Here is a 21297-nt window from a genome sequence, read left to right as displayed (position 1 = left end):
TCTACCTATTTTGTTATCAATACACAAGACAATTAATATCTTTATTAATCAGTTGATTGTTCAATAAGTAAAATGTCAGAACAATAGTCAGAAACAACTTATTATCATTACCACTACCACGTCTGAAAAGAAGATAAGATTACTATCGCAGAAAAGAGGATAATCAACTAATCATACTACTGGCTGCATGGGTGTAAGTGCAACTACTTAAATTAAATTAATCTTAATACAATTCCAATTAATAACAAAATACTTTAACAAACAAAACACTGTAGGCCTCATGCAGGCCTGCATCTCTGGATTACTGAATGTAGATACTGGGAACGGGCCCGGGATCCCCAGTGGTCAGGTTCACTGTGTGAAGTGACATTTATATTTCTTGTTTGAGAATCTCTGAGCACAAATACACAAATACATAAAAAGCAGGTAATATATGAAATGTTTCAGAAAACATTGCACATTAACTAACAGAGAGGCAAAATGAACAAAAGGCCAAAAGCAGACATTAAGTGAGCAGAAGGGAAAATAAAACAACACTAATCTAATTATTTTAATTATTCTATATATTTCCTAATTATTTTAAATTCCAAAAACAAACACACGTCAGTCTAGTGGTCCCATCGTCTACACATGACGATGGGGGCTATTTTCTGTCTGTGCCCACCGTCCTGTATTGTCACGGCCCGTCCGTGACCCAGGTCCCATTAGAGACATGCTGAAGACCCGGTTGATCCCAGCCGCCGGCCGCTGCTGTGCCGGTGGCGCCTCCGGTGGTCGGACGCGGTGCTGAACCAGCAGCAGGGACTCGCAGCGTTGAGTCAGTCCGCCGTAGCTGTGCCGACTGGAGGGATGTGACCCAGGAACAGGACGCCCTGCTACAACAACACACCATTCAAACAGAGCACAGAAGAAAGAAAAGCTGGACAAGGAGGGGTAAGCTCGTACGCGTCGCTTTGTTGACGAGGCGCATATTGTCAGGGTTTTTTTTGTTTTTGTTTTGTTTTTAGTAGCGATCCGTGTGTTTGAATCCCGGTGTTTACACCACTGGCAGAGCAGCGGCACCTGGATGGTGTTTGCACCCATAGGAACTTCATTCAGGCTTTTGTCTCGGGCATGCTAGCTAGCTAGCTCTGCTGGTTAGCACTGGCTGCTTTGCCAAAGGTATTGCGGGTTTGTTGTGGACTGAATGAAATGTTCGCCGATGTTAACATGTAGGCGACTTTTCACTAAAGAATAACGTCCTTACATTTATCCACGAAGGATATTGTTTAAGATTCATATCGAAAAAAAAATGCGTTGAGGGCTCGTTGCTTGCTAGCAGGAGCGCTGCTACAGTTTGAGCAGCCTGTGTCCCGCAACATGATTTTAACAAGTATTGTTCTCAGTCTTCTGTTTCCATCTCGTACAAAAACACGTTTTATTTTAGTTTGCTGCTCTTTTGTGTTGCTGTATTTTGTATCCTGTCGTTATTTTTCACTCAAGTTGTTGGTAGAAAATCTGCAAACTGCGGTCAAAACTGAAAATCTCGGTTAACGTGAGTGTACGTGAAGCGGACATTAACGTTATAGTTTGGTTTACTTGTTCCCGCAGTGGTGATGTTAGCAAGAGTGTGTTTAAACAGCGACACACATGTTATTTTAACAAGAAATGTAGCATGCCACATACATGATACAATCCTACATGGAAGTACAAATTACAGACCCATTTGTCCCACTCCCCAAACACCTACCACAGCACAGCCAAGGCTGTGCTTGATGCTAACATTTATAATAGTGCTCCAGCCTCTAAAGCTGTCTAAAACATTTGGTTAAAAATGTGTTTTTCACCCTAAGTGCTTCATTGGTTTTCTATTTTTGGATCATGCCACCCATGGATGCATTGTGCCACCTTGCCTTTTACAGTGTCCCCCCCCCCCTCCCATCCCACATGTCAGATAGCTGACATCCCTTTGAGTGGTGATGCTGGCACCCTGCCAGCTGTAGGGCATTGATGAGTGCTGCAGCCAGTGGGTGTCAGGGCTTGGCCACAAGCAAGCACTCTGAATCCTCCTGGCAACTAGTAGATTCGCTCGTGGACCACAGTATGTCAAGCCTGCCTTAGTTTGCACATTCCCAATGCACACCAAATTTTGGAGTGAGAAGAGGACGCCATGGCCTCGCCTCCCTCGCTTCCTCACCTCCTCACGCTGAGGGCAGGTGCTCTTTACTGGCTGCTCAACCCCCTTGAACCCCGAGAGGATCTCATCAGCTGTCCACGAGTAGGGGTTAGGAAGGGAGGGCGGGCTGGTTCGCCTCACAGTCTCTTGCTCTGTGTTTGGCACAAGCACTTGTCAGCCTGTCGGCATTAACCAGGCCACAGAGGAGGCAGTTGTGGCCTGACACAATGATACAAGAGCTTCTTGCATCCATTCTTGGCTTATGCATTCACTTCAGATGAGTTATGATTAAAAACAACCTCCAGGCTGATTCACCTGTTTTCAAAATCCAACCTAAAACCATAGCTGTCTTTTCTGTTTACAGTTCTTTGTCCATATCATCCTGCACAATTTCACTGCATTGCATTTTTCTTTGTCCCAAGTGCAGAGATCATATAACTGTTTGCGAATCAGAATTTTATGCCCTGCCTTGACGCTGGCGCTTTTGAAATCTTGCAGTCGCACCCCCAAGGGACCAGCTTAAGACTGCAGCTTCTGTTTCAATTCCTTTGAGAGACCCTGAGGAGTGGGTAAAGATGTTCTGTGATCATAGACTAGATTTAATTATGCTATATAGTATGGCCCCTAAAAACATTGTCAAAATTAGGTTACCTGAATCATAATGTAAAAGAACCTCAAAATTTTTACTTTTAAAGTACTTTTAAACTAGGAAAAGCTTTCCAATGGCACTACATATGCATTTCTGAAATGTCATGTCAGGCCTACTGTAACTCTCTCTCTAGAGGTTTTACTATCAACCTGATGTTGGTCAGAAATAGTCAAAGGACAATAAAGCACATGTAGAAACCCAAGCCTGTACAGTTGAGCAGGATTGTTTGAATGCATGCCTCATGAGGTGACAACAAGACATGACCTACTTATCAATCAGTTTTCACAATCCAGTTCATCACCATTGTCCCCAAATACTGCAGCTATTGTTGTGGGCACTCTACATGTGATGAGGTTGTTCACACAAAAGCAGTATGTAGACATCCATTAAGTTCAAACCAGAGTGTTTCTGATCTGCTTGTCTGGCTCACACTGTTTCAGGACCCCATGCTGACCTGGGCTAAAGGTAGTCAGTCTGCTCGGTGTTTGGCTGGTCAAACAGATTTTATTATATTTTCTACAGGTTTGAATGTATAAGTTATTTTGTGTTGAGCAGTATGGCTAGATTATAGTCATGAGGATCACAGGTGATGGGCAGAAATGAATGTTAATTGGATATCTTGATCAATAGGTAAAGAAAATAATCATTAGTTTGCTGTAGGCAACATGATGTGTTAACCTGACTTGTTTTATTCAAACAGCCCCAAACATACTTGGGTCTGATATTTGAGATGCTGGAAGCTGAGAGATAGAACCAAATTTTATTTTTGCTTGACAAATGCCATATCAAAACAGTTGTCAGGTTTGTTTTTACTGATTGCAACTCTAAAAACAACCCATAAGCGTAGTGTCTGCTGAGCTGCTAAAAAGCTTGACTTCATCCCCTCCATCTCCAAAACAATCCCCTACTATACCCCTACAATTTCTCTCAATTTTTGATGTGTTTGTCATACAGAAGCTTGTTTTAATAGGTTTCAGGACATGGTTAGCCGTCAGTAGGAGACTGTGTGTGTGTACCTGCACTGATGCAGCTGTTCTGCTGAACGAGGCCAGGTTGTTGGCAGCTCAGCTGGCAGCCACACCAGGCTCATAGCCTACTTAAGTTTCTCACACATTAGCTTGAGATGTCTTTTTTTCTCTCCATGACGACTATTGACCTCTTAGGATCCACATTTGAGTAAAGTTAAACTCCTCAGTGGCAGAGGACTGTGTCCCCGTTTCTTTTATTTGTTGAACGATTCGATCAACTGATTCCACAGCCCCGTATAAACTCAATAAGTGGATCTGAACTGTGTGTGACTGGACTGGCGTGCTGTGGCAGCTTCTGCCCTTCATGACTCTCAGAAAATGTGAAGGCCTATCACATTGCATAGTGTAATCCCTGGCAGCAGACCCTCACTGCACTTTGTGGCCCTACTCAGTGTGTTAAAACTGTCTAGAGAAGTCGTCAGTGTCAGAGGTGGTCAATCCTGGTCCTCGAGGGCCTCTTGTCTTGTTTTCTAACCAAATTTGCCCTTACAGCTTCTGATTGGCTGAACACATCTGATCCAGGTAATAAGCACTGGGTAGGGCAGGGAGAGTTGAAAAAACAAACAGCACAGTGGCTCTCGATGACCAGGATTGGCCACATCGCTCTATGTTTTTGTTTCTAAGAGACGAGTAATCCAACATGCAGATGCCATATGCCGATTGGATTTGTCTCTATTTTTAAAGTGGCATTGCTGAATGTATTATGTCAGTTAGTCAATAGTTGACCATGGTTCATTTTATTCATCACGTTATTATATAGAAATCTGTCTCTTATATTTTATGTTACCTGTAATGGTTTACTACTAAAAGATTGTGTATACATTTATCTTAAAAGTTACATATTGGTGTTAAACTAAAATGAATTCTTCTAAATTTTCTCTTCTTTGACAGGTTTCAAAGCATTGCAGCTTTTCTTTGTCATATATCACATTAAACTAAATATGTTTAGGTTTTAACTAAACTGGTCAAATAGTACTTCTAAAGAAACCCAAGAAGTAATGACAATTTATACATGATACATTTACAATCAATATATTTCCATATCAATTATGTCTCCCACCATTACCATGTGTCCAGCTTTTCTCAGTTCTGCTGCTTTGGTTTAGCTCTGCTCAAAGAGCCTGATGCCTCAGCTCAGCGTAGCATCACAACAACGCTGACAAGAGCCCCACACGGTCAGAGAGGGGGGATTGGGGCTAGATCAGCATTAAAGAAGCCTTTGATTATGTCTGGAATATTAGCAGCATGTGTCTGAGGCTGGCTGAGCATCCCTCCAGGGATTAGTGCTGAGCCTGCCCACCTCTAGAACCTAACATCAAGCACACTCAGAGGAGTCTGACAGAATCCTTATTGTGGTTCTTGAAATGATTTAAGACATGCTACATCAGAATGGTGTTCGAATGAATCTAGTAGGTTATATATAGCAGGGCTTCTTCTTTAAACACTATTTATAAACTTGCTAATATAGTATAAACTCTCTTTGTCACTGCTTCTTGCATCAGTGCATTGATTGTGATGGATATGAGCATGTCTTCTTTTTCTATATCTTGCTGTTTGAAAATGTTTATTAAATAGACATGAGAACCCCAGTCATTCTCTGCTCTGTCAGATCAGACAAATATACAGTTTTGGTTTAAACTGTCATGGGCCTCTGTACATAGAAGAGTTTGTGTTTTTTGTGGTACCAGAAGAGTTTAATCAAACTTAATTTGAAGACATTTTAGGACATTTTGTACCTGTCATTCCACTTCTCCCTGGTCACGATTATCCTTACAGCTTTAATGAACCTGTTTTTCACCTCATTTGTTTTCACATACTGTAATTTGTGTTATTTATTCTAAAATGTTTTCCTGATTTCACATTTTATTTATGCATTATTATTTTTTTCTTTTTATTATATATACATATAGAACAATGACACTAACATTACTGGTTAGTGGTGTTTGTACTGTATTGTATAATATTTCAACATATGGGCCACTGATTGTACACGTGCCTGTGATTTTTTTGCTTTAAAATTATCCTCAGCTGAACCCAGTGTGTTTAACATGCTGTTGTAGTAGCAGTAATAACCAGGAAGCCTTGATTTAGAGGTTAAGCCTGTTCCAGGGAGGTATTGTATGCCAGGCACCCGAGTACCATCTGGAGCATTGTTGGAATTTTAAACGTGGCTGGATAGTGAGCATGTCTCAGTAGAATTTCATGGATGAAATTTCCTATTACATAATCATATGAGCAATGTTAACTACTGTTGTATACATGCTCTCATGCATTTCACTGACTACCAGAAGTGTAATGATTCCAGTTCTATTGCTACTCTGCTGCTCAAAATAGTCATCTACAAGTCAGTCTTTCTACCTCCCGCGGTCTGAAGAATCAGTGAAATCCACAAAAGGATCTGACTCTATTCCCTTTCCTGTTTTTTTTTTTTTTTTTTTTCCCCGTGACTCACAAACATGTCATGACTATACAAGAACATCACTGATCACCCTCATTTACAATTCCAGTTTGTTTCTACCTCTTACAGAGATGCTCCCTATGGATTTTGATGCACTGTGTTTGTTCTTCTTATAGCAGATATCACTGTGGAAGTAGGGTAAGATAAAACAATTTTTCATGCTAGTAAAAATACAAATTGCAACCCTAAAAACAGTCAGGAGTCTGGGCAGAGATGGTGCTAAATATGGCTGGTTTTCGTACTTCAAAAGCGAACATCAGAGGATCAGAAATGCCTCAGCCATGAAAGCAGTAGGCCTATTTATACAGAAGATGAATGTAGAATATATTGGCCTTTTGTGCAGCAGCACACAAGAAAATGTTCAAGTTGTCAAGTCTCAAAATCATTTGAAATGTTAATGGATCTTTGTTGTATATTATTTTCAGTTTTTTAAAATCTCAAATCAAGACGACACCTTCTGGTAGCTAGAGAAATGCTGTTCTTCACTCAACCTCATCAATAATACGCAGTGGCCATTTTATTCCCCGTGTGCTTCTGAGACGACCACATTGGTGCTTCTGACTTTTTGTCGTTCTTCGTGTGTGTCGCCTCTCTGCCTTAAGTCTCAGCTCTCTCGTTTGTATGAAACGAAGAGCCTGAAGACATGATCAAACGTGTCACTCGTGCTGATCTGAAGCCATTTCCACCGAACATCCTCTCTCCACCACTACCCCCATCCAAATACATTTACCGCCAATCCCTTGAAGGTGTACTGAGCAACTGAACTGACTCCGTCAAGCTCTGTTTTTTTTTTCATGCTTGTCTTTCTTTTAGCTCTCCAATTAAATTACCTCTGACGCTCAGGTTGAGGTGAATAACTAATGTATTCATGAGCCTGTTGTTAAGGATCCTGCTATATCACTTTGTGTGGCTGAAAACCAGACAAGAGGACGAAGTCAATTGTTAGCTGCTTGCTGTAGACGGACACTAAAGATTGCCGTAATAACAGTGACGTTAGCTAGTAGTATGCTGTCCAGCTGCTCTGATCTGGATGAATCCACACACTCACAGTGGCACCTTAACGCCTGCCAATGGCTCACGGTGCTACATTCGTCCTTCACCCCTGGGCGCTTGAAAGGAGGGACGGTGAGCCAGCGTCTCAATTAAATATAACCCTACATCAAACGGCCTGTCAACATGCATTAGTCCGCCTTTGTATAGACAAGAAGCTAAAATAAATTGCCAGGGCTATCGTAGTCACTATGGCTCCTATTGGGTTTTTATGAAAGATCCTTAGAAATGAACCAAGTGTGACTTGCATACTGATTTTCTCCATTGATTTTTTTTTTTCCACAAAAAACTTCCTTTTTAAAATGTATTCATCTCATTTCTGCATGTTTCTACTGCATGTTCAGCATTTTTAATAAGAAAATTTAGTAAGATTAGAATATCAAACGGTGCTGTATGCATCGTCTTGTTGGTGCATTACAGCAGAGATCTAATGCGACAGCAGCTGACCTTGAAGCGAGTGTATGCTATCACAGCGGAACCTATCCCTTTTCTGTCATCCACATTAGCGTTGGCAGCTTCTTTTATCGCCGTCTTTTCCCTCCCTCTTTCTACCCCTTTGCCTATATTTTGCATCTCTTCAGACTTGACAGTGAAAGTAGGTCATTAGTTAGATGTTGAATAAGAGATGGATGGAGTAGGCAGGGGCCAGATCTGCGTGAAAACTGCCATGCAATATTAATGACAGTCATTCATGCTGTGAAGTGCCAAACCTGCAAAGTGCCTGCATTGAGGCGAGGCCCCCTGACTTCTAATACCGTCAGTGTTTGAACTGTATTAATGAAGCACTTATCACACAGTCAATTTCTAATAGTAAAACATCTAGATCTAGATTAGAAAACACTTTATAATTGAAAGACAGACTTATGTTAAACTAGTAATACCCCAGGAGATGTTAGCTCTGTGCTGCTGATTATATGTGCCTGAAACTTATATCTGCTAAATAACAGTGTGAAGGATAATATGAAAGGTTTTGTCTGAGCTGTACCCAGTACTGAACTCGTAATATCATAGTCATCCTAAAGAAAACAAACTTTTTTTTTTATTACTATATTAGCTTACAGCCAGTCAGGTAGTGTGGCTGAAAGAGGTGTGTGTGTGTGTGTGTGTGTGTGTGTGTGTGTGTGTGTGTGTGTGTGTGTGTGTGTGTGTGTGTGTGTGTGTGTGTGTGTGTGTGTGTGTGTGTGTGTGTGTGTGTGTGTGTGTGTGTGTGTGTTTTTTTATTTATTTAGTTTACTCATAAACTAAGTCAGTGTTGTCTTTTAACGTGGCTTTGTTTGCCCATCCAGAGCTACAGGAGCAGGGGGGATGAACCGTGAGGAGGCCCCGGGGAAGTCTCCTGAAGACATGTACATCCAACAGAAAGTTCGGGTCTTGCTCATGCTAAAGAAAATGGGATCAAATGTGAGTACGTTCTCTAAGCACAACACAAATTATGTTCATGTGATATTTCAGTGTGGAGTATGCACCTTTTTAAAATTCAAGTTTTTATGCTGCCTGTTGCACATACTCATACACACCATGTTCTTTTGTTGACTCAGCAAAGTCAGACATCATCATCTCCTGAAATCTGCACCTAGGCAACTTTACCAATTTGCCCATCAACGCTAGAAACTATCATTATGAAAAAAAAGTCATTTGTAAGATGGGTTTTTTCAGACGCTTTATAGATCTGCCAAGAAGAGTGCATACCAGACAGTTTTATGTCTGGACACTCTGGACACATTTCAGGTCCCTTATCCAAAAAATGTGTGTTTTACTATAGATTAGCAAATCTTACTTTGTTGAAGAGGTGACTGTGCAGGAAAGACGGAATCACTTGCCAAAAAGTAAATAAATCAGATATCAGGGCAGACAGGAGTTTATACAGACAATACAGAAGCGAGGACATATTTGTAGCATCCTGCAAACGTGTCCTTCTTCAAACTTTTTTTCAGGTATAACAAGTAGATAAAAGGTCAAAAAGACTTGTTTATGCAGGATATATTTGCACCAGTTTGGAGGAGAAACCGAAAGTCCACAGTCCTGACACTCTGAGCAGCAAAGTCACTCAGGTGCAGGTCGTTAGCAGCATATGAGTCAGATGACTGATGAGTTACATTTTATGATTTCGGCAACTTACAGAAGAAAAAATAATAAAACGGTTATTGTGAGTAGAATAGCTTGAAGGTAATAATTTTCTTAGGTTTATTGCTATAAATGGTATTTTTATACAGTTAAGCTTGCTGTTCAATACTCTATCATTCCCAGAGACATGAAACTTATGTTCCATTTTCAGTGACTCAAATACAGACTGAATGTTATTTTAATTAAGTTTTCTCATAGAATATTTAAACAAATTGTCACTTTCTAAACAGGAAAGATGTGTACAAAACAGAGAAGGAGAATTAATTAATGTAAAAACTCCAAACATGTGGGATCCAGTGTCACATGCTTACCTTTTATTAATTTGATAGAAATTTTGTCAGCATTAACAACACATACTTGACTTCTCCTTCAAGACGAGTTTGTTTTACAACTCAGGATTTCACTTTGTTTGCTCCTCTTCAGCTCACGCCGAGTGAAGAGGCTTTTCTTCGAAATTATGCAGGTGTGGTCCACAGTCAGATGAGCCAGCTACCACAGCACAACATAGACCAGGGTAAGGATTACACACACACTTAAAGTGCACACATGTTGTTTTGTTGTTATAGTTCATATAGTCATTTATGTGTTTTTAACATTTTCAAATGTGAAGATTTTCACTGTAAGTCGGTACATGTACTTCAATATTTTTCCAATTTCTTTGGTTCTAATTTTTATTTATTGGTGTTTAAAGTGTAGAATATATTTATAATAGTGGATTAATACAAACCCTGTTTAAAACAGCTTTAACCCACAAACACCCTCACATGTCACAGCAGTGTTACTGTATCCTGAGAACAAGGGAAAGTCCCTGTGCACACATAGCGCCTCTCTAGTCTGTACCCCAACAGGCCTAAAGGATTCCCTGACTGTGCACTGAGCCGACTCAGCGGCCCACCGGCACTGTGAGATTACTCACACTGCAAACACTGCGGCTGACTGGAACCAAGTGACTCATCTCAACATGAGTGCATTGCTAGTTTCACCACTGCTTCCCAAATGTGTGTTCTTTGTGGTGACAGTCGCTCAGTTGGTACATCAGTCATCTGCAAACCCAGGGTTACTGGTTCGATTCCTGGTTCTATATGGCAGGCTGTCCTTGGACAAGACACCTAAACCCCACAGTAGCACTGTCATCTACTGCAGCTGTCTAAACAACAATTTCCTCAAGGGGATCAAGTATAATTCATTATTGTTAGACTTTGTTTATATGACCTTACATGTGATGGTCATGCTTATTTCCAGGCACCAGGGGGTGCTGTTGACCTTCCTTTATGTCCTCTGTGGTTTTCACAAGTTGAAAACACAAGAGGGTGCTAGATTTAAAAAAACAGTTGAAGGGGAGAGGCACTGCAGTGGTCTGAAAAATCGGGAGCAAACTGTTCCAGATGATTATATTTTCTAAGTAGACTTCCAGGTACAAATCCTGCTGCCTTCATGTGGTAAACCTGCTGGAGCTCAGGTCTTTCTTTGTCCTATATTATATATTATATTAGTCCCTCAGTGGAGCTTTAAGTTGGGAAAATTGCCTGTGACGCTTTACCTTCAAAGAGATGTTATGTTTTCTTGCTGTCCTTGTCTGTGTCCTTTTGCTGCAAAGAAACAATCTGAGTTGTTTGAATGGATTATTATGTGATTTTCTAGGTTGGATCAGGTATATGATTATATAGGGAGGCAAGTAAAAATCACTGCTTTTTTTCTCCTTCTATGTTTTAACATGCATCATATAACTATTAAAGTCAGTTAGATTCATTCTGCAGTAAAGTGTACACCACAAGAGTTTGAATGTGCCTCAGTGAATCAGATTAAGATTTAATTTTTACAGAATATAAATCATTGCATCTAGTCATTAATTCATGATGGATGTTTTCTGTCGTTGAAGAACTGCAAAGTATCTGTGCTGCATCTTGTTCTGTTTCTTCATGCCCTTTAATAGATACAGAACTCCTTGTCTTTACTGGGTCAATACTGCTACGAGGAGCCTCATTAATTATAGACACATATGACTGGGGAAAGGTGCTTGGAGTTTGCATTATACATTACAAAAACAGATACATTTAGTGTAATTTGGCTGCCTGCCATCTTGTCAGTGTGCCACTAAATTATTTGTGGTGTGCATCCTTTCTAAAGTACTGTGATTGGGCATGTGGTAATAGCTGAGAGTTGATCACTTTTAAAAACTGAATGCTGCACTGAAGGAAAGCTGTTTGTAGGAACATTGGGAATCCTTTGAGGTGGTGTGAAGAGGTTCAGTTACATGAAGAGGGAAGTTCTCTATTTGATCTCGTTTAGACTTGGTAATAAGGGAGAAATAGATGAAAGGAAACATTTTATTGCCTAGCGACACGCACAATCATTGTGCATGTTAAAATGCAATTTTACAAAAGCACAGGCTTCAAACAGCAAATAACCAGAGTGAAAAATGTAAAGATAAAATTAAATTTGACTCCTGTTCAAAAATTGTGTGAACTTCATTCATTTCTGTGATTCGCAGTTGATTGATTTCAATCTGGTAATTGTACAAGACAAATTTTTGACATCTGTGCCAGAGGGTTGTGGAGATAAATTAGCTTGTTCTCTGTGCTTCACTTCATCGTGATGACAGTGAACCTTTTCCCTCATCCTGTTGAAAGCAGCAGTAGTACTCTCTGTCTCGCTTGACCATTAGACAGTACAGCAGCCTGACAGACACTTTCTGTGACCAGCCAGCAGTTTTCCAGGAAAGAGATGTCTATGTGTCCAATCTTGTATCATCAATTTTCCTGCTCACAGCAGCTCAACCCTAAGACTTTATACAATGCTGGCCGATTTGTGCAGAAGACACCTTGGCTTAGCTCCACATAAGAAATATTGTTGTCTTTTACAGGTCAAGCTATACTTTTCCATTGTGATGAAGACAATTGGGAAAATTGTGTGAAATGACTTGAAAAGCTGTCAAGATTGAATCCACCTTGACTTTTCTTGCCATTTATCCAAAAGGGTTTTGCCGGTATTAAAAATCTAACCAACCTCTTCCTTTGCTGGAACTAGAGTAATATTGTTTTGATTGTAATAAAAAGCACATTGTTTTTTATCATTGCACAGCCAGATGGTTTAAAGAGTAATAGTCTAGAGTGGATGACTCACCCATTTCAGCTAGTCAAGTAATGCCATTAGTCTGCTTTATAGAATCTTCTGTCTTACTTTATACAATATACATCGTGTGAGTATGAATTAAATATATAGAAGTCTTATGGACCCAGCCAACAAAATTGATCCGTCTTTAGTGTGAAACTAAGCCCATTTAGCCACAAAATCCACCCCAAGCACTGCGAAACAGAGCGTAGTTTGAACATGCCGATTCAGCATGCCTTGAAACCAGTGTTCTCAGGGGGTCTTAGCATGGAGAGATAGTGTCACGTGCCAGACACAACCTCATTGATCGAGTAGCAGCATGCTCAGAGGGCACTGAGGGCACAATGGTGTAGTGGAGACACACTCACATATTGAATACTCCAAGTCCAGACGGGGGTGTATGCAGGAAATGTTAAATAGAAGTGTAGGTGCAAGAACACCCTAAAAGTTAATGTAATGAATGGATAACACCATGTTGTTGTCAGCTTAGTGTATTCTGGTAAGAAAACAAATAAGTGGGTAATCTATCCACAAATGTTGTCATCCTTCATCACATCTGATTGGACTGATTGAAAATGGTGCCCAGCGCTTGAATCGTTCTCTGAGACTCTGCTCAGCTGTGTGTTTTGTGTTTTTTTTCCTAGTGCAAATCGAGAGAAAACCAGCATGGGGGTTGTTACTCATACAGTATTTCTTTTACCACTATGGGTCACCGGATTTGCATGTTAGATAGCTTTAATTGGCTGATTACCATATGTGCAAATGCAGAATTTAGTTTTCCAATTTTAATCAGGCTAAGAGGAATTATTTGTGAACGGCTTTGGAGCAGTGAAATGTTTTCTTTCTTCATTCATTCAAATTTCTGGCTGTGAATACCTTGATGTAGCTGAATTTTGGTGGAACAGAGAACCGGGAGAGGACTGTGGGCGATCATGACTTTACATGCTGAGTTTAAATGATATTATAATTGGAAATGAAGTGTGAACTCATTAAGTGATTCTTGGGTTTTCAGGGGCTCTGTTTCAGTATAAATTGCTCCTTTTCTGGTAATACAGAATAAAAACTGAGAGCCTCAGTGGTGCAGAGGGTTTTCTGTGGCACAGTAGTCACAGCATAATTTGGTGAATGCATTAGTGTTGTCTGTACAGTCAAGCTGTTATTTTTCCTTGTGACAATTATAATTATTCACGGCTTTTTATAACTGACATCATGTCACTTTAAACAGTGCAGTTTGCCAGAGTCACAAATAAAGCCACTTGTCTCAGGACTTGTTATCCTGTCTGATTTGATGAGGAAAGTTTACTCCTCCTGGAAGGACATCTGAGTGCCTCAACAAAGGAGGAGAGATGACGAGGGGTTACCATAGCAACCTCAGTTGTCCCAGGAAAGCTGAGCTTCCCTGTGGGCTTTGGTGTTGTTGCAAGGTGCTGCATCAGTAGATTGGAGCAGATGTCATTAGGGAGCCTGGAGGCAAGCTGGAGTGCTAATTACACAGCAACAGTGTGATATTCCAATCTCTCTGACAGAACTATCCCGTCTTAAATATGGCTTCTCTCATTTCAGATATTGCCACAGTCCCGCACAGTCAATACATGATGTTTTGTTTCTGTGTATCACATAATCCTTAAACCTGCATTTCAAGTGAAAGCCATGTGAGCAATAGCAAGGACTTGTCTTTGTTCGGCGACCTGTCAGGGTCAGAGTGGTATTGATTCTTACTTCTTATCATATTCCTTGCTGCAGCATCAATGAAAGCTAGACACTCCGCTTTATAAACCACCATGTCTGCCTGGTTCAACTCTCTAAAGAGTTTCTCCTTAAATATTTTCTCATCTCTGTCTCAGATGTATCGTGTATGCTTTTGTATACACCAGTGTCAATTCAGTTCTTCAGTGCAACAGAAGTCAAAGTAAAGTAATTTTGACTTCTTCACCGGCTCTCTCCTGCATTATAATCTAATTTAACTTCTGAATTTGACTCTCTCCAATGACTTAAACTATTTACTGTCTAAACCTGTTTCTTACTCATTACATATTAGACATATCACCATGGAGAGAAGAGCAAACATTCCTGTGGAATTTTTTAAAAATATGTTTAAGTTATAGTTAGGTTTTTTTAACTGTTATGATCAAATAGACTTAAATTCACAAGTCTCTCTCTTTTCTCACCATTTAAAGAAGAGGTGGATGATAGTAAACTACCAAAGGAGCAGCATAAATTGTAATCAGGATAGAAATCGCACAACTGTAGTAACGATCATTGAGAAAGGAAATAAAGATTGAAATTAAATAGGGTTAAATGTACACAATTTTTTTACATTAAAAGAAACCTGTGTTTATCGATGTCAACGTATTGGGCTGGACCACACACCCCTCCCTGTTTTATGTTGTGCTTATTAACCCACCCCTGCTGTCTTTTTGGTTGGGGGGAGTGGGAGGTGGTCCTGTCTTTATCCTCTCAGCTCACCGTGGACAGCTTGTGACCTCAAATGCTGCTCAGCCTCCTTACTTTATAGTCATCATATAGCTACTACTCTGTTTCATTCTCTCAGGAGGGACTGGAGGAACACAGCATGGTGCCTTTAATTTCAAACACACTTCCTTTGTCTTAATGCTTTCTGTATTAAGAGGTTTCCCAAGATGTTTATCATAATGTCTCCTGCATTTTCAGTGAAGAAACAGATTAAAACCCCACATTACAGAAAACTAGGGTATTCTTGCCTAATGAATGAACAAACTTATTACCAAATTCGATAGTTGTTTCAGCAGTAAATATGTGTGATGTTGCAAGACATGGCTTTACCTCTGCCTGCTGTGTTTCTCCCTAGTTTCCACTAATATTCTCAGCGCTGTATTTTTTTGAAACCGACTTTTATGAGTTTTCCTGGACCCTTCTGTCATAAATACTGAGGCTTTTCTTTCGTTCAAAGTATTTATGGAGGACAAATCGGATGACATGGCTGTTGTTGGTGTTATTTATGTAATCCACTGTCCGGAGATGCCCTGTTTACCCCCATCGTGCAGTGTGAGGATGGGATCAGTGCACAGCGGAGGGAGGGGAAACAGAATGACCAGACTCTGAGCTGTGTTAAAAAAAAATAGAAACAAAACCAGTTAGCTCATAGGCAGCAGGAACCTGCCATCCACTAATGCTGGCTGATTTTTATCAGTCGCTAGGCAACAGCTTTGAGGGGCCTGACGTTTTCATAGTGATGGCTCGAGCTTGTTTTTGTGTGTGCGCGCGTGTATTTGTAGCAGGGCGAGGTCCAAACATGACTCTCAGGCAAAACAGATATATCCCAGCCTGGCTCTGGAGATGTATTTTGAGAACGGTTCTGCCGGTCATTCGGCTCCAGTTGCAAGGCAGCTCATGTCCTTCCTTTGAACTGCCTGGTAGACAGGGTGAACTCCTCCAGAAAACCACAAAATGACTCTTTATTATGATAAATGGATGTTTTTGCTGCACTAGAACATCATCTTAAACAAAAGTACTATTCGGCTGTGGTGTAAATCAGGCCGCGTCTCCTTTTGTATGTTATTATATAACCCTCTCTTGTTCAATCATTGTTATCCCTACATGCATGTCTCCAAGCAGATAAGATTGATGTTTTAAACTGAAATCTAACAGCATCTCTGCCAATATTTTTTTTTCCCACTTTGTCTCCAGTTTCCTCTCCTGGTGTTTGATTTTGCCTGTTGGCTTTTTCTTTGCCATAACCTCATTTGGTAAACCAATGAGCTCCCATGGGAAGAGGAATTGAAAGCTCATATTAAAAGACGCCCTCCCCCCAAAAGTCTTGATCCCGCCAGTCCCAAGACGATCTCAGTGCAACACAGAAACATGCTAATTATATTTATCCTGTAGAGATAGCCGCATGAAACGCACACTTTGGCGTTTGGAGGGTCTGTGCCGTCTGATGAGAGCAGACAGCACACAGTTTGTGCCAAACACATGTGGAAGCTCACAGGCCTGGCCTACTTTCATATCTCCACAATAATTAAATCTAACAAGTACTTGGGGGGCTGCAGTCAAGAAATTCTTTTTATAGCACACATGCATGAGGTGCCAATTCTTTTCGATTATCTGTAAAGGTGTGGAGCTTGGTGTTAATGGTTTTTATCGTAGCTTGTCTGATATCTTCTATCTCAGCATTTGATCGAGCTGTTGACCCCCTTATCTCTAAGAGATGCTTTTTTAGTTGAGGATTTGAGGAGTCCAGAAATATTACTGTATCTGCTTCATGGTTTTATATATTTTACTGTCATTTTTTTTCCATTACCAAGAAGCACGTGTGTGCTGAGCGTGACAGTAAAAGGGAGTTTTCGATACTTTCCTGCTTAATCTGGAAAAACAGTTTTTAGCTTTGCTGAAAAATACGAAATAAATTATGCTTGAATGAAAAAAAACTATTGAAATATACAGTATGAGGTGCTGAAATAGCTTTGTGTAATTTTAATTCACCTTACTCAAACAGAATTGAAAAATGTGTACTCATTTATCAGTGTCTCAGCAGGTGTAGGCAGGCCCGAACGGCTTGATGAATCACAGTTGGAAACAGACTGGTGAATGATTCCTTGTTAAACAAAAGCCAGCTGACACAGTCCTGTTGTGTAGCTGACAGAATCTATTAGTTGGCTCAACCCAGATGAAGCTGTAATTATTTGTTGGTCCTCACTAACTTAGCAGAAAGATATCAGGCCCCTGTGTGCTGTTGATCGTGTCACTCTCTCTCCTTTGGACTCAGTTTCCCCACAGCTTAGTAAGGTTAATATAATCAGATACGATCATACCATCTAGTATTGTTTACTCACAGATGAGTCTTGAGCATCACAGCCAAAGCAGCAGCAGCAGGGAAGATTGAATGGTATTGAAGCCTCAGATCTAAGTGTTATCACGGCAGAGCAGGATGCTGCTGTCACTGGGCCACTCGGTGTGTTTCAGCTCCCATCAGGGAGCTGCGACAGCAGACCACAACAGGTGAATATAGGGGTAGATGAAATTACCTGCATGCACTCAAAGGATTTTCATGGCGACGTATTCCCTCTTGGCTGTAGAGTCACAGCTGACAGGATTTACAGGATACTGACAGTATCCAAAGAGCTGGAGAAAGTTGACTCGTTCACATTTTGCTTTAAAATTTGTTTTGGTGGATTCGATCACAAGTGGAAGACTTACTGGGATCCAGTGATTCAAGAAACATCCAGGCAGGTCTGCGATGTGATGTAGTATAAACTCAGGTGCATCGGGGATCCCATTCAAGATAAAGCAGATATTCTGACTCATTAAAACATGTGTGGTAACATGGCGTCCTGCTGTTGTTTCTCAGGTGCAGAGGACGTGGTAATGGCGTTCTCACGGTCAGAGACGGAGGATCGACGGCAGTGACCCTGGGCCCCACCATCCCATCCCGCTGCATCGCATCCCACCACACCCAACCCCACCCCGCCCCAGCTCTGCCTCGCACGTGATTCACGACGACCCAAACTCCACAAACACAACACTGACGAGCTCAGGAGAGGAGGGGCACCTGGAAGGGACAGAGGAGGAGGGGAAGAGACACCAGGAGGTGGCTGCCTTGCTCTCCCCCATCCTTTTCCATCCCGACTCCTCCTCACACCAGCTGCCACACCATTACCTGAGATGCACTCAAGTGGGTCACTGTGGGTTGAAGCCTTGGCACCAAGGCAGTCAGTGAGCAGTCAGATGAGCGTCAAGTGTAGTTTTTGTTTTTCTGTGCGTGCGTGGGTGGGTGGGTCAGTTTTGTTTTGTATTATCTGTTCTGTGTTGAGACTTTAGGCAGTGTTACGTGTTAAATCCTCTGTGGCCACTGGAGGAACTGACCAGTCAGCAGCTGATTGAGGCACAGAGAAATCTAGTTTTGGTCAAGCAGCGAGTGTGATAATTGATCGTGTTAGGGGGGAGATTTTAATATTTCTGCTTGTGTTATAAAGGCTTTTGTATTCAGATTTTGTCACAGCTGGGGCCTCATTTATAAACATTTAGTGTGCATAACAGGCACAGTGAGTGGTGTGTATGCCGTCTCCCATGCATATTTGCTGGAAGCTATGTGCTGAAGGCAGACAAATCAAATCAGAGACATCATCCTTTAAGTCCCCCTGTTAAAATGACACATTATAATGTACTGTACATTAACAAACACGTAAACATGTTTTTATAGATGTGAACACAGACATTACAGTGTGTTTTAAAGGACTTTGAAGTGTAACTGTAAAATCTCACACAGTTTTTATCACTGTCTTGCTATAAGTTGTTTGGCGCAGACACCGTTATCTGGGAGCTCTCATGACTTCTGACTCTCATCTCTGGCTGTTGTGTTTACTGATGATGTTTTCATCTCAGAGTAATTTGTCTGACCTTGTGGCGCTCACTGTTGCTATGACGCGCCGCTTTGCTCTATCTCGCTCAAGGTCTGCAGCGTTTTACACCCTGTATCTGTTCTCTTTGTAGTTTCCAGTCTGACTTCTTTGTGCTCCTGTACAAATCCTAGGCTGACAGGCTGATTGATGTGTGTATCAACACGCACAACAGGCCTGTCATTAATCATTCATGTTTAATTACCAGAGTTAACAAGCCAGAATAACCAGGCTCACGATGTGATCGATGGGATTTACAAATGGAAAACTGCATTAAGGTGTTTCTGAGTATTCAGAGTATTATAGTTTGGTTTTTTTTCTCGTGTTGAATCGCTGCACAGTGTTATAGATGAGGCTCCAGTTGTTTTTCTGCTGCTTTATTTTCAACCGTAGGCTGTTGAGAGTGCAACAAAGCTTATCTCATGCGGAGAGAATTAAAGACACTAGCAGACATATTCACATGAAACACAGGTGTACACATTCTCCCCAAACAAATACCGGTTTTGTTTTGGGTTATTGTGACATGTAAAACCTTTTTTTTTTATTATTATTATTATTATTGTACAGATACTTGGGAAAATACAATAATGAATTGACTGTGCCAATTGTAATTTTTGTTGTTTTTTTTAAATCTGTAAGATAAAATTTACATGGATTAAGGAAATTGAGCGACAAACTGTAGTTGTAATTTATTGTCTACTGAATTGACTTTTCCTCCAACGCGTCAGTAAAGATGGAGAATTAGTAGATAGTGGAACCCCCACACAAGTCGCTCTTTAATATCATCAGCAGTGGCTCTTTGTTCACACTAAAAATCAAACAAACTCTAATTTTTAACTACCTGTAACTAAACTTGTGGAACCAGACATAAGAGCTGTGTGCTATTTACGGCTGTACTGTATCTCTTGCACTATTATCAATGGGATATTTGCAAAAAATACATTTTGGATTTTTAGCACAGAGATTCTATATTTGGTTCAGTAAGTAAATGAAAACTTTGTAACCATGTTTTTAATCTTCTGTGGTTTAAAAAATACGAAACAACAGCTTCTGTGTGTCAATTGACTCAACTGGAATAGCTCAATCTGATATTTGTTAACAACCCACATGTTTTTCTAGTGACATGCTGAATATTAAATGTGTTTTAAGTTTATTAACTTGTATAACTTAAAATAATTGTAACGTAATGTTTTGAAGCCAAGCATGTCCGCCTCGTGGTTTCTAAGGCTCATTCAAGTAGAGGATCTTCGAAGCCTTACCACAATGACCATTGTTTGTACATTCTTGAGCTGAGTTTGTGGGAGCTACTAGGTCTTTTAAAATGTTTCAGGAAAAAAAAAAATTGTATTTTTTTTGTATGGGTAAGTGTATTTCAGTATAGTTGTTGGCAATAATTTGAATGTCCTCAACAATCATCGCAGTGTAAACAGCCAACAGATCTGTCACACTGTCCGCTTACGACAAAGACATTTGCCTTTTTATGTTTACTATTATTTTAAACATTCTTTATTTGCCTATGCATTGTTTTGTTTTGTTTTGTTTTATTTTTCTCTAAAATGTGTCTTACTGTACATTTTACCTATCAGGGTTGTTCTACAGCCTTTGTTCAAGTTGTGAATGAGTATGTGTGTGTGTGTGTGTTTGTGTGTGTGAGATCATCATTGAAATTGCTACCAGTTTGTTTTTAGCATGCTTTTGAGTTTGACTCAGCTCGATTTATGTTTTTACTGTGATGACCTGACATTGCCTGATTGTCCTTTTTTCGAGGTGTGTGTGTGTATGTGTGTGTGTGTTGCTTTCGTATTTTATTTTCCTCTTAGTCAACATTGATTAGTTGGTTTTGTATGGCTGCTGACCATGTCTTGACTTAATGCTTCCAAATCCTATACCAACTGAACCATTAAAGAAAATTTAAACGGTGAAACGTTGCGTTTCCTTCTTTTCTCTAGAGTCAAGTTAAACAAACATGTCTTCAGATAAGGATTCATCCAGTGAAGAAAGTGTTCAGCAAAGTCATAATAAAAAAAGAATGATGATCTTCCTGTTATTGTCTCATTGTCATGCACATAAGAAATGTATCTGGTATCTGGTAAGTATTTAATAAGTTAAAAATGTACACAAAGCTGGGGGATAACTGCGGAAAGGTGCAATGACGAAGACACACAACTACAGGAGAAACGCAGTAATTCAGAATTTGTCCATTTAGATTATTCTTGCTGATGCTAATAAAAAATATATTTAAATTGTTCTTGAGCTTTTAAAAATGATATTATTGATTTTTATTTATGTTTGTCAGTTTAAACTTCCCATTCATATGACAACTTTGAACCATTTTTCAGAAGTTCATA

General features: G+C 40.3%; 1 protein-coding gene across 1 annotated transcript; it reads left to right on the top strand.

Moving 5' to 3' along the window:
• Nucleotides 1-802: 802 nt before the first annotated feature.
• Nucleotides 803-20873, top strand: ctnnbip1 (catenin, beta interacting protein 1). The gene is made up of 4 exons (XM_026368435.1): nucleotides 803-933; nucleotides 8627-8741; nucleotides 9888-9978; nucleotides 17902-20873. Exons 2-4 carry the CDS (start codon nucleotides 8646-8648, stop codon nucleotides 17958-17960), a joined length of 246 nt encoding a protein of 81 aa, XP_026224220.1. The 5' UTR covers nucleotides 803-933; nucleotides 8627-8645; the 3' UTR covers nucleotides 17961-20873.
• Nucleotides 20874-21297: the final 424 nt, after the last annotated feature.

This window comes from Anabas testudineus, chromosome 7, assembly GCF_900324465.2.
Source record: "Anabas testudineus chromosome 7, fAnaTes1.2, whole genome shotgun sequence".
Lineage (NCBI taxonomy): Eukaryota > Metazoa > Chordata > Actinopteri > Anabantiformes > Anabantidae > Anabas > Anabas testudineus.
The sequence above is the reverse complement of the archived record's forward strand: the minus strand, read 5'-3'. Positions and strand labels throughout refer to the sequence as shown.